Here is a 12,045-nt window from a genome sequence, read left to right on the forward strand (position 1 = left end):
TATTGATTTAGTTGTGTTTTTTTGTTTTAAGCCATCGACAGTTGTAGTTAAATGTGGCAATGGGATAACGATTTTCTTAATATCTTGTTTATTGGGTTAATAAATGTATGCGTATACTAAGAAAACTGGTGTTGAGCGGAACCTTTGACATGAGCCGCAGTACTGCGGAAGTGTTTTGGTCACGTACCGGAAGTATCCAGGGTGACATTTAGAGCAGGGCGAAAACGAAGGCATGCGTGTGCTCATTCGGACCGGCGCTACGTCCTCCTAGTTTATGTGTAGTTTTATTTTATATGTATAAGTGTATATATCAGTGAGCGCAATGGCAGCGTGGGGTTGTCGGTTTCTTCTTCAGCGGGGAGCTCGTCTCGTTTCTCTTCGCGTGACAGCTGAAAGGTAAACATGCTAATCGGCTAGTTATGCTAATGTAACTGAAGCTATCTCCAGGCTTGTAGCTAAGCTTAACCACATTGATAAATTGACATTGCGGTTTAGTATAGGACTGAGTACTGTTTAGCGGGGCATTTAACTAGCTAAATATCACTAATGTCCACCTCTTTTTAAATAATAATGTTACAGCTTGCTAAATTGTGTCTGCTGCCCAATGACGGATTAGGTGTTTAACTTATCTTGATATTCGTGTTAGTATCATTAGTCGCTGTTTAGGTTTTCGTATGACAGTAGACAATGCTTTCAATGTGTGGGAAAACACTGATTTTCTGCTTTATGTGAAATGCGTTGTGAATGTTGTAGTGACTGTCACGGAGAACATAGCTAAAGTACAACTGCACTGTTATAGTTAGTACATTAGGCAGCAAGCCACCAAAGTTTAATTTCAGTCCCATGAAGCTGTTTTAATCCTGTCTTAGACGCCTCATTAAGCAGCGACACTCAAAATATGATGTCCAAACTGTCCGCGTAAAAAAAATGTGTGGTACTGGTTGTTAGTCATCAACAGACTGCAGCAGCAGATTGATAAGTGTTTCAGTTCTGCCATCCCTGATACTAGGATGCTCAATAAACCAAACTGGCATAGTAGTAAGACATCTGAAGCAGCAACACTGATTTCACTGTAGATTGTGAAGCATAAATAAGCATAAGAAAATGGACAAAAGAAAAATCTAAGCAGCACTAAAAGCAAATAAGCACACATACTGTGATCTGTCTCGGCACAAGTTTAGCTTAAAGCGTATTTCTGACTCATATTACAGGAAAACAGATGAAACTTGTCTTGAACTTTAATGCACCATGTCCAGAAGTGACCTCTGCTTTAACCTTAGTGAGTCTCCAGGTAAACAAACTACCACTGAAGTATGAACAAATAGTATGCTAGCACTGTGACAGCTGGTCGAGCTATGTTATAGCCTAAACGTGAGCCCTTTCACCCAAGACTGAGTCCCAACCACTAACTGGTAGTTACCTAAAAAGATTCCAGGCCACATTGCAACCTATTCTTAATGTAATGTGGGTTTTCGTAAAAGTGTTGGCTACCCTGACTATATGAAGCATATGGTCTTTGTATCTGGCATTTTGTGTTGTTACTGACAAGCATCTGTTCCACTGATTATGACACAGCTGCTGATATTAAATTCAAGGAAGTTTTTGCACCCGCACAACCCGCATGACACTGATGACTCATTTCACACATTTACACATGAGCAGAGGAGCTGCCAACGCATCTTAATGTCCAGAAGACCTCTCATCACTGTGCTCTTCTCTGCCTTGGATGTGTTAATAATTTAAATTGGCTTGAAAGTGATAACACTTTTGTTGTCTATTCCTTACACAAGATTGTTTCGACCAAAAAAAAGACTGTGGAGATGAGATGAGAGCTTTCTCTGGTTGACATGAAAACAGCTGTGTCCGACCGTTGACCTAACTGCACCTGATTTCTTTTCTCTTTCAGTCCTGCTCAGTTGGCGGGTTGTGTCAGGACAGTGCACACCACAACATGGTTTGATGAACACCTCACAGATGACAACCAGGGGTACATGAGGAAGAGCATGGCAGAGGAGTACAGAAGACAGACGGCCGAAAAGCTCAACCCACTCAAAGACGAGCCATGGCAGAGACATGCGTGGACAGAGGGTAGGTTCTGCGATTAGTGAGAGCCTCGCCCGTCGCGAGTGCTCTTCTCATTGGCACGCGCATTTACCACTTTATGTGCTGGATCTCTTCCCAGGGAGCAAACGAGTTGGGCTAGTCGCTGTCAAGTTGGGGATGGCTCCTATCTGGACTAAAACAGGAGAAAGACATGTTGTCACCATGTTACAGGTAGCACACGGAGAGACACATCTGTTTGAGTGGTGCCGTAGCTTTTCTCCCTTACTCACTACAGGCATTGTTTGTGAATGATAATGTGCGTTTCAGCTTGTTAACCATAATGAAATGACCAGCAGGTCAAAAAGGCAGTCAAATCAATTCGATTGTTCTGTCAAGTCTGAGGGGATAGTCGGCAATTACTGTGCACCTTTCAATCTCACCTTCAGGGTTTGAGCTTGCATTTAAAATGCCTCGGCGTTCCTCAGCGAGCAGTTCCTTCCTTACAGCAAGGTGTGAACAGGAGATATGTGACATCAGGTTAATTCAGATCACGTTTTAATCTCATCGACTAATCTGTCAGTAAAGTAAATTGAAAGAAAACCGTGGCCGTGAGTGTTCGCACTACTCTTTATTGATCATGACATACTGTGGTGAGAAGCATACCAAGCTCCTTCCTCAAGTTCAGGAAAATGTCAATGTTAATATGCTGACAAATATTTGGATTTTATTGTCACCTTCCCTCAATATGAGATTCTCAGCCGCACAGAAACTAATTTCCCCATCTGTAATTTGTAGTCATTTCCCTTTTAGATGAAAACTGTTATGTTCTGTGTAAGAAAGTATTTAATTGCTTATTCTTCTTTTTATGTTGTTGCTAAGGACGACTAGGAGGAGCGCTGAAAACAGCAGTCAGACTGTTGTTTAGTATTGTGGTCACACTGTCTTTACTGATTGTTAATGCGGTCATGTCTGCTTTTTCTAGGTCCAGGACTGCCATGTAATTAAGTATCTGTCCAAAGAAGAATATGATGGACACAGCGCCGCTCTCATTGTCGGGGGCAAAAACGTATCGCCATTCCGTGTAAGAAAGAAAGGTTTTATTCTCAGCTGTGAAAATGAATGTTGACTTTGTATGGAGATGTCTGCAAAGGGCTGCTGCTACGTTTGCCGAAGCTTTCATTTGGTTCAGTTTGTCAAAATTAAAACAAATAAATGACAATTAAATATTCTAGTTTTATTCCTGACAGACTCTAGCTTAGGCACATACTAGGCTGTTTATATGGTTAACGAAATATTCTAGGTACCTTATAGCAGTTGTCCACTTGGGGTAGACCTGGACAACTGTGTGAACACAGCCTCCCCTTTTCATTCCTTTGACAACCTTCTGGAAAAGGTCGGCTTTGTGATATTTGTGCATGTCCAAAAAAACTAGTTGATGTCCAAGTTTTTCATATTGTTTAAAAGTTGGTGGGTTTCTCCTTCCAGCCTGACGTGTGGGTATTTCTTTTGGACGTGCATCTTTACCTGAGACGAGGGTAAAGATGCAGCAGCAGAAAGGAAAGGAAAGTTTCCAACATTGATTAAAAACACTGAAATGAGACACTGAATGTGGCGTATACATTTCCAAAGAATGCTTCTTAAACCAAAATAACAGCAGACCTTAATCGGAAAACGATACCTTATAATAATATACTGTTCATGCTAATTTAAATCAGGATATTCTCACTGTTCCGACTGGTTTCCACATTTCAATTAACGGTAAGACAGGCATGGAAAATTAATATGACCTAGACTTTTAAAACCATAATTCACTTATGTTATTTTTAAACAAAACTTCTTCTGTGCTGTGTTTGCACAAGGACCGAGATATTTAATCCGTGCCGATGAAGTGTGGAATTTGTTCTGAATATTGACACCACCTCCTAATGACACCACTCTCTGGGCTCTTAATACAAACACAGCAGCTACAACTCATCAGCTGGTGCCAGCCGCGTTATCACATCGCAGTGTCCTACGCATGAACGATGCGCGCCACTCACAGTTAATTCGGTTTAATCAAAACATTGCTCAGCTATTCTCTACATAGCTATTGGATTTTTCCTAATCGGAGCTCACGCTGCATTTGATAGTCATCTGTGTGTGACTTGCTTTATGCATACATAACTGAATTTTGCCATTTCCCATCAGCGCATCAGGCTCGAAAGCCTTTCATGAATGCAGATATGTGTTTAGCAAATGATAGCAACCCACTAACCATTAGTGACTGTGTCTAGTCTTAAAATATATTGAATTCAATAAATTTTATTGCTGCCATGCCCCATTAACAGTGGCCCGCGCACTTCACTTGATAAATGTTTTCCATGCTTGCGATGAACTCACAACTCCCATCGCTGCCTCTGACTGCTTATCAGCGCTCTTTAATAGAAATAAAGAAAGCTGAGGTGACGGATAGCAGCATCGACTCTTAAACTTACTCTCTTAACATATGCTACAATCTGACCTGGCGCCGAAGACTTTGAAAGAATTTTATTTTTAAGAAAAAAAAATTTGCCTGTTAATATGTATGAGGAGAAGTTTCCCCCTTTGAATTGTACATTCATCTTTTAACACATAAAGACAAAAGGGACCAAGAATGAAAAAGCGGAGGTGTGATTTATTCATCGAGTCTCGATGCATACTTGACGGGCCGGTGTCAGGATTGGTCGAATGTGAAGTTGTTTTTGAATCCCTCTCACACAGACACATCACTCTTTAGTCAGAGGCAGAGTTTTTTTGGAGTGAGAAGCTTTGGCAGGCTGATTTTCAGTCAACAGAAGGGGGGGGAGAGAGAGAGAGTTTAAAGTGACTGGAGGCGCTGAGATGAGAGCGAGCTGAGTGAAAGCAAATGTCAGAGACACTTAGTGCCAAGCGTGTGTGCGCGTGTGAGTGTGTGTGCCTGGCTCTCATACAGCCATGACAGGCCCGTGGTTGAATTTAAAATGCCAAAGTCCAACTGCTTCTCTCTGCTTTTACTCCTTTTACCTCTTTATTCCCTTCCTTCCATCCTCACTTCTGTCTTTTGTTCCAACCAACAGAGGACTGAAGAGTCAATGGAGGATTTCAGAAATGCAGGAGTGCCCCCAAAACAGAAGCTAACCACCTTTAAAATTTCCGACAACGCCATCATCAAGCCAGGTAGAAAGTGGCGCATTAACTTAAAATAAAAGAGGCTTGTTTGCTGCGATTTCCACGTCACGCCATAGATTTCGAACATCGTATTTTGACTTTTGCGCAAGTTTTTCGACACCATCTTGTTTGCTGTGTGTTCAGGCACTCCTCTGTATGCAGCACATTTCCGTCCCGGCCAATATGTGGACATCACATCCAAATCGTAAGTCCTGTTCTGCCAGCGCTTCCTCCTCACTTTCTCCTACTACTTCTTGCCCTCTCTCAACTCCACCGTCATCATTTGAACACAGACTGGTTTTTAACTTTAGAAAAAAGCATGTCCAAACCTCTCTTTTGAATTAATGGATATTTATTATCCGTGTTTGTTTGTAGCATTGGTAAAGGGTTTCAAGGTGTCATGAAGAGATGGGGGTTCAAAGGTCAGCCAGCAAGCCACGGACAAACCAAGACTCATCGCAGGCCAGGAGCTTCTGGACCAGGAGGGGTAAGACACACACACACACACACATGTACAGCCACATACGCGCACATTGTAAATAGCTTGTCCTTGCCAGACATGAACAGTTGGCTTCCCATAATCCCTGAATGTGTTCCATTCATCATCCGCATCTTAGGATCCAGCCAAAGTTTTCAAAGGGAAGAAGATGCCCGGCAAAATGGGCAACACCTACGTCACAGCCTATGGACTTAAGGTACACACAGGAACACACACAAGCACACAAGGTCTTGGGTTTGAACTTGGGCGTCCTTGACTGTAATATCAGCTCAATATTCACTAATCTGCCTCCTCTCCGTCTCTCACACTCCCAGATATGGAGGGTCAATACCAAGTATAATGTGCTGTATGTTCACGGCTCTGTCCCCGGGCACAGGAACTGCGTACTCAAGGTAAAATTAATCCCACACATACATTCAAAGTGGAGTGTGATGTCGAAGGTCAACCCCAGCATGCTTAGTGTTCTGACAGAGACAAGTGACCTTGCACCTGTAAAAACACTCACACCTGCAATACAGTGTGATCCATCTTCATCGACGTTGTGCGAGATCAGCAGTGTTTGTGTGTGTATGCATCTGCTCGTGTTTGTGTGTTTTTTGTTTTTTCTTCTGTGCTGGAATGGGAGCCTTAATGATGTTAGTAATATCCACAGCCTCCATCTCCATACTCAGCATGTTGGGCTTGCCTTGTGTGTTCTTGTGTGTTTGTGCGTGCATGTGTGTGTAGGACATAGACAGGGGCTATTATTTGTTTTGCAGACAGGCTATAATGAATACAAATGTGCTTTGCATTCTACCCTGCTCAGCTCTGCCTTACACACACATGGGTGGATTCACATCAGATTATATTACCCCAAAGGGTACACATGCAGGTTAATAACGTTTTGTTCAATATTGTTTGTTTGTATTAGTTCGAGGGGCCCTAATGGCCCTGCGTAAATTAAGAACAGCCATGTTTTATTGATTTAAATTAAAACCTTTTTGCAGTTTTTTGCATCAGATGAATAATTACCACTTCTATAGTCATTTGGGGAATTTAATGGACTTTAAAGGCATTTTTAAACTGAAATTATTACTGACTTGAAATGGGATATACTTTTTCCACATGTGCTAGTATCACCTTTTAAGTTACGTATACTCGCATTTTGCAGTTGAATATTTCTGCTTTATTTACCGTATCCTGCCATTAATTTGCGCCGATAGTGTTTAGTATGATTTAACTTCAGTGCAGAAGGTAATTGGAAATGCATCCTATTGTTTTTCTGCAAACGGTTACTTACACCCGCTTAGAGCGTAACATTAATAGAAATCTATGCTGTTCAGTTGTATTTAAGTTTATTTTTTCTTCTGAACACCAACCAACAATTAGACAAAACTCACATTAAAAGTCCAAATGCTGACGCTGCTGTCACGACGTTTTAGGGATCGTCTCTGTTGAGGTGCTCTCGCGTAGCTGCTGTGGTAGCCCATTTCATTTTTACAAAGAAATCACCGTATTGCGTCGCTCTTTAAAGAATTTGACCTCCAGGTTATGGATTCCATGCTAACCTAAGCCATAGCTGGTTTTACAACACATGCCGTAACAGCAGGTGTACAAGAAATGATTGATATGCTTCTGGCCTAGGTGGGAGGAGTCAGTTGTAGTAAACCCAGGATGATCCAATTTCCACATTTAGACCAGAAATCGTGCAGCATACAAGTCCCTTCTTTGCTGAAGTCGGGGTCCTGGACTTTCTAAAAAAAAAAAAAATAAGAAATCTCCACAGCATCGGTGACGGAGAGGAATCCTCCCCTAGTGGTGTCAATGCGTACTCGAGGTCGAGGTATCTGATGACTGCACAAAGGCTGATGTTATTCATTTATTCTGACAGTGCTGACTTGCAATATTCAATTACCCAGAACCGAAATACCACAGAAGTTATTAACTTCCAACCGACTGCATAATCACTCAGAGTTGAACTGCATAAAATGAGAGATGTATAACTCATCTACTTCTAGCAGAGCCCACAAACTTATTCATCAGGCCTAAAGGTTAATACTGCAGCAAACACTAGACAGAACTAGAACAAACGGTATTTGAATTAGTCCGTGTTTGTGTTCCAGGTGAGAGACACCGTGCTCCCAACCAGGATCTCCACCCTGCTCAACCCCCCTTTTCCCACCTACTTCACCGAAGAGGAAGGCGACCTTGATGAAGACCTGTACGACGACAACTTGTTCGTTCACGCGGAGCCTTCGTTAACGCTGACCTAATGTTTTCACCTGACCCATGTTGACTGTATCTGAATCCTGCAATAAAGAGTTGTCGTTTAGATTGTCTTGAGCCCTTCTTCTTTGTCTGTGACAGAGATACAACTGCACTGAGCCTGTCTGTTTGATCCAAAGAGTTATTACAGTGCCTTTCCCCCCCGAAACCATGGTAACTGTCGGAGTGATGATGTCACGAGAGGATCCCCAAGCAGAGAGAGAGAAAAAGACAATGAAACAAAACAAGAGAAGCAGATATGGTGGAGAAATGTGCAATATCTATGCAGAATGCAGGGTAGGAGAGGTGGTGGAGGGAGGGAGGGGGTCAGCTGGATACAATGAATTACAGAGGGAAAGAGTGAGGAGAATGCAGACACAGGATGGATAGGATGTGCTGGTAGGGGTGGAGTCGTGAATGGGGTGCGAGGCATGGAAGCAAATGCAAAGGAGAGATGAGCCGGTGGAGGTGTGTGGGGCAGCGAAAGGGGGCTGAGAGGAAGGGGAAGTGATGAAGGCTGACAAAGGTTGACATTTGTGCATAAGAGGATAAACGAGGGGCATTAATGTTGCAGGAGGTGCCGCTGGGCGCTTAAGTCTGTTTGTGTTTATGTTCGACAATATTCCAACAAGAAGTTCCCCCCTAGCGACTGTGAGGACGACTCCTCCCTTATTTTATTTTTTGGTGTGGGTTTGCAATAAAAAATTAAATACTGAATCATGTCCTCCAAAACTGTTTATCTGATGTTTAGTGTGTGTGCATCCTCAGAGGCCTGCATGTGAACCAGTCCCTCTCTGCTGGCTTCTGCTCTATATCTGCCATGTAATTGACAGCAGGGGAAACAAGGCTTTAGTTTGATACACTGACAAGCGGCAATGATGCCTCACAGGATGCGGCGGGTGTGGATGCGCGCAGCCTCTGTGCCTTATGTCCTAATTGAAACCATGCCGGGCAACTGGCCGTCTGAAATGCCCGGCACACGGTGATTTAGACAAAGAGACGCCGAGTGATGATGCAGTTTGTGGTGAACGGCGTGCTGCTCCGTATCACATGCCACAGCTTGTAGGACTACAAGGCAGCAGCAGGTTCTTTGAAATGGTAATGATATCGTTTGAAAGTCCTGCTCCGTGGAGCCTGCACATCATCAGGCTCTTGTGGGGGTGGACGAGAGGAGGGAGGGGAGGGGAGGGAGGGGAGGGGAGGGGAGGGAGGGAGGGAGGGTGGGGTGGGATGTTGTGTGGGGGGGGGGGTCGCTGCCTGTTAAAGCACCAGAGCAGAAAGAGAAGAGGATGAACTCCAGCCTGATTTTGTGTAGCTGTGGTCTCCTCTGACTTCCTCCACCTGAGGACACGCTGTACTGTTAATGTTTGTGTGTCACTTGTGGAAAAAATGGACCAGTGGATTAGACTGTTGTCAGGGCAGTGATTCGCCCAATAAGCAAATGACCTGATTTAAGGTAAAGTCACAAACTATGAATTGACTCAAGCACAGCATGTAGAAAGTGATGATGAGCAAAAGTGCTTTGATATAATTTGCATTGTTTATCCAACGACAGCGCTTCCAATCACTCCACTGTGTCTCCAAAACAGCTGTGACTCATCAGAGAACGGACATGAGTCTTCTGAGGGTGTCTGGTAACAGAATGTTGTTAGTGAGGGCCTCTGTGGATCATCCCACAGATACTTGATCAGTTTGGGATCGAGTGAATTTGGAGGCCAGGTCAACACCTTGTGCTGTTCTTTTGAGTTGTTCCTAAACCGTTTTTGTGTGTGCATCTATGTCAGGCTGCATCCTGCTGGGGATGGCTGCTGCCATCAAGGAGTGTCATTGCTATGGGAGGGGGGTGCCTGGTCTGGTCTAGGTGGATGATACATGTCTAAGTACCATCCACACGAATGCCAGGTCCGATTAATCGCTCCAAAGAGGAAATGGCCAAGCAGAAGTCTGCAGGATCCAAACTCACATTTGTCTTACCGACACTCCAAAACCTAAAGCACGTACACAATGTGACATGTTGAACCCAGAGAAACCGTGGTATTTTTACAGTTGAAATAATTGGATTACTAATTTACTGACAGTGATTTTAAGACAGAGTGTCTTTCTGCTGATGTGAAGAGACTGTGTTTGCAGCTTCAGATGACAAAGAGGCTAATAGTGTGCCGTTTTGACGTTCAGCATTCAGAAACCGACCACTTTAAACTGACAATTTACCTAATTTGTTCTGACGAGGACTTGATTCCAGACTCGCTAGAATGGACCAAAAAAAAATAAAAAAATCAAAAGCAGCCGATGAGTCACAGAAAAGTGGAAATTAGGAACATTTTAAAAGCAGCATGTGCAAGTTTCTGTGGAGCCGTCTACCCTGAGTCACCACTCGAGAGTTAAAAACACAAGTTTGCAAATCTGGACATTTAAGTGCTGCTCCCCACCAACGATCTCTAAAGTGTAATTACAAAGCTGGCCCAGTTTGGGCTGAATCTAAACATTTTTTGGGGGTGAAATTGCTCCGAGTGTCTGCAAGAAGGTCGGCCTGCGATTTTGACTCCGGCCTGACATGATGGATCTGCTGCTCCACTTCTGCTGGCTCAACACATGAGAGATCTGATTTCCATTAGTAAAGAGGACACACACACACAGCTCTCTGTTATCACACACACACATCTTTTTTAATGCCTCCTTTGCGAGCAGCGATTCTCTTTCCGATCAGCACTCACGTGGCCACTTCCTCAGACAAAGTGTTGAGCTGACCTGCGTCTCTCGACACACGCAACCTGGCGCGCGGGCCGGCATGTATGTGCTTGTGTGTTTGTGTGTGCCTGGCTATATGAATTATTGAGTGTGTTATTTGAGGGACAGCTGGCTCTTGAGCACATTAACTCTCTCAGTCAGACAGTGACGGGAGTGAAGAGTCACTAACCAGAGGAGAGGAGGGCAGCGAGGGAATGTTAATTTAATTTCACACCGACTCGTATCTGCAGGCCATTGTGCTTTAACGTGTTCATATAAGCTCGATTAACAGGAGGGATGAAATGAATGAACGTCTTCACCGGAGACAGAAGGCTGAGTTGCTTTGGTTTAGCTTTGCACAACACAGGCCTGTGTTGTCGGATGGAGAATAGTTGACTCGTGCATCCAGCAAGAGGTTGGCTGGGGCTAAATGGGGAAAGAGAGAAGAAGCAAGTAATTTCACACCGCTCACTCCCAACACATCCCTCTAAGCCGCTCCGCCGGCGGTCCTGCCGCGGCGAACCACTCCCAATTGTGCACACCTGCGTCTCAGGAGTGTGTGTGTGGAGTGCCTCCCAACCGTGTTGGTAAATTTGGGTTCCTTCCTTCCAGCACCACTGGGCGAGAGCAGGGTGCAGCCTTTGGGTCCCCACCTTCCTCTCCACAGGTGCTCCTATATCCTGCCTTCAGATATGTTTTGTGTGTGTGCTGTGTGTGTGTGTGTGTGCTTGCCTCTGGTTACATGACCTTACGAAAGCTCATTTTCTCTTTCTCACGTTTCCCCCTCAATTAAAGGCCAGCTAAGATCTCCATGGCAACGGGGACCAGCTGAAGGATGAGAGAGTTGAGAAGTGAGTGACCGAGCTGAAGGAAAAGTTAGGGAACAGAGTTCATATGTTCCCTTAAGGCACTCGGGCCTTTAGCCGTCGGACGCCTCAGAGTGAGTTATTAACCCAAGTGATGTTTAGATATCTGCAGTCGTCCTTTTTTTTTTATCTCTCAACCTGTAAAAACGTGCACTACTTTGTGGCGTCTTAAATGAACCGCGTTGTGACCTGGAGCTAAATGTCAGCGGTTTTTCAGCCCGGAAACCTTCGCCACAAGAATGTGCCTGCGGGGTATCGAGTAAATCAATACGGAAAGCTGAGTGAGAAGGGGCCGAGGGAGGGAGGGAAGGAGGGAGGGAGGGGTGGGTTAAGAGAGAGGGATGCTACTGCAGCAGCAAAAGGAGGAGAAGTGGGAGAGAATGAAGAGAAAGGAGCCGAAGTCGATCTCGGGAGAAGTTCAAGACCAGCTTCCAGTCTGACTTTGACACTTGTGGACGAGGTTAATCTGTGACATTATCTGCAGTACGTGTGAGTGTGTGT

The 12,045-nt window shown here is 44.2% G+C and overlaps 1 protein-coding gene across 1 annotated transcript; it reads left to right on the forward strand.

Annotated features, from left to right (window-relative positions):
• Positions 1–104: 104 nt before the first annotated feature.
• On the forward strand, positions 105–8,020 carry mrpl3 (mitochondrial ribosomal protein L3). The gene is made up of 10 exons (XM_084563826.1): positions 105–396; positions 1,907–2,088; positions 2,183–2,274; positions 3,026–3,124; positions 5,118–5,217; positions 5,353–5,413; positions 5,584–5,695; positions 5,826–5,903; positions 6,022–6,099; positions 7,810–8,020. Exons 1-10 carry the CDS (start codon positions 323–325, stop codon positions 7,957–7,959), a joined length of 1,026 nt encoding a protein of 341 aa, XP_084419952.1. The 5' UTR covers positions 105–322; the 3' UTR covers positions 7,960–8,020.
• The last annotated feature ends 4,025 nt before the right edge of the window (positions 8,021–12,045 follow it).

The sequence above is a fragment of the Chelon labrosus genome (assembly GCF_963514085.1).
Source record: "Chelon labrosus genome assembly, chromosome: 16".
In the NCBI taxonomy this organism is placed as follows: Eukaryota; Metazoa; Chordata; class Actinopteri; order Mugiliformes; family Mugilidae; genus Chelon; species Chelon labrosus.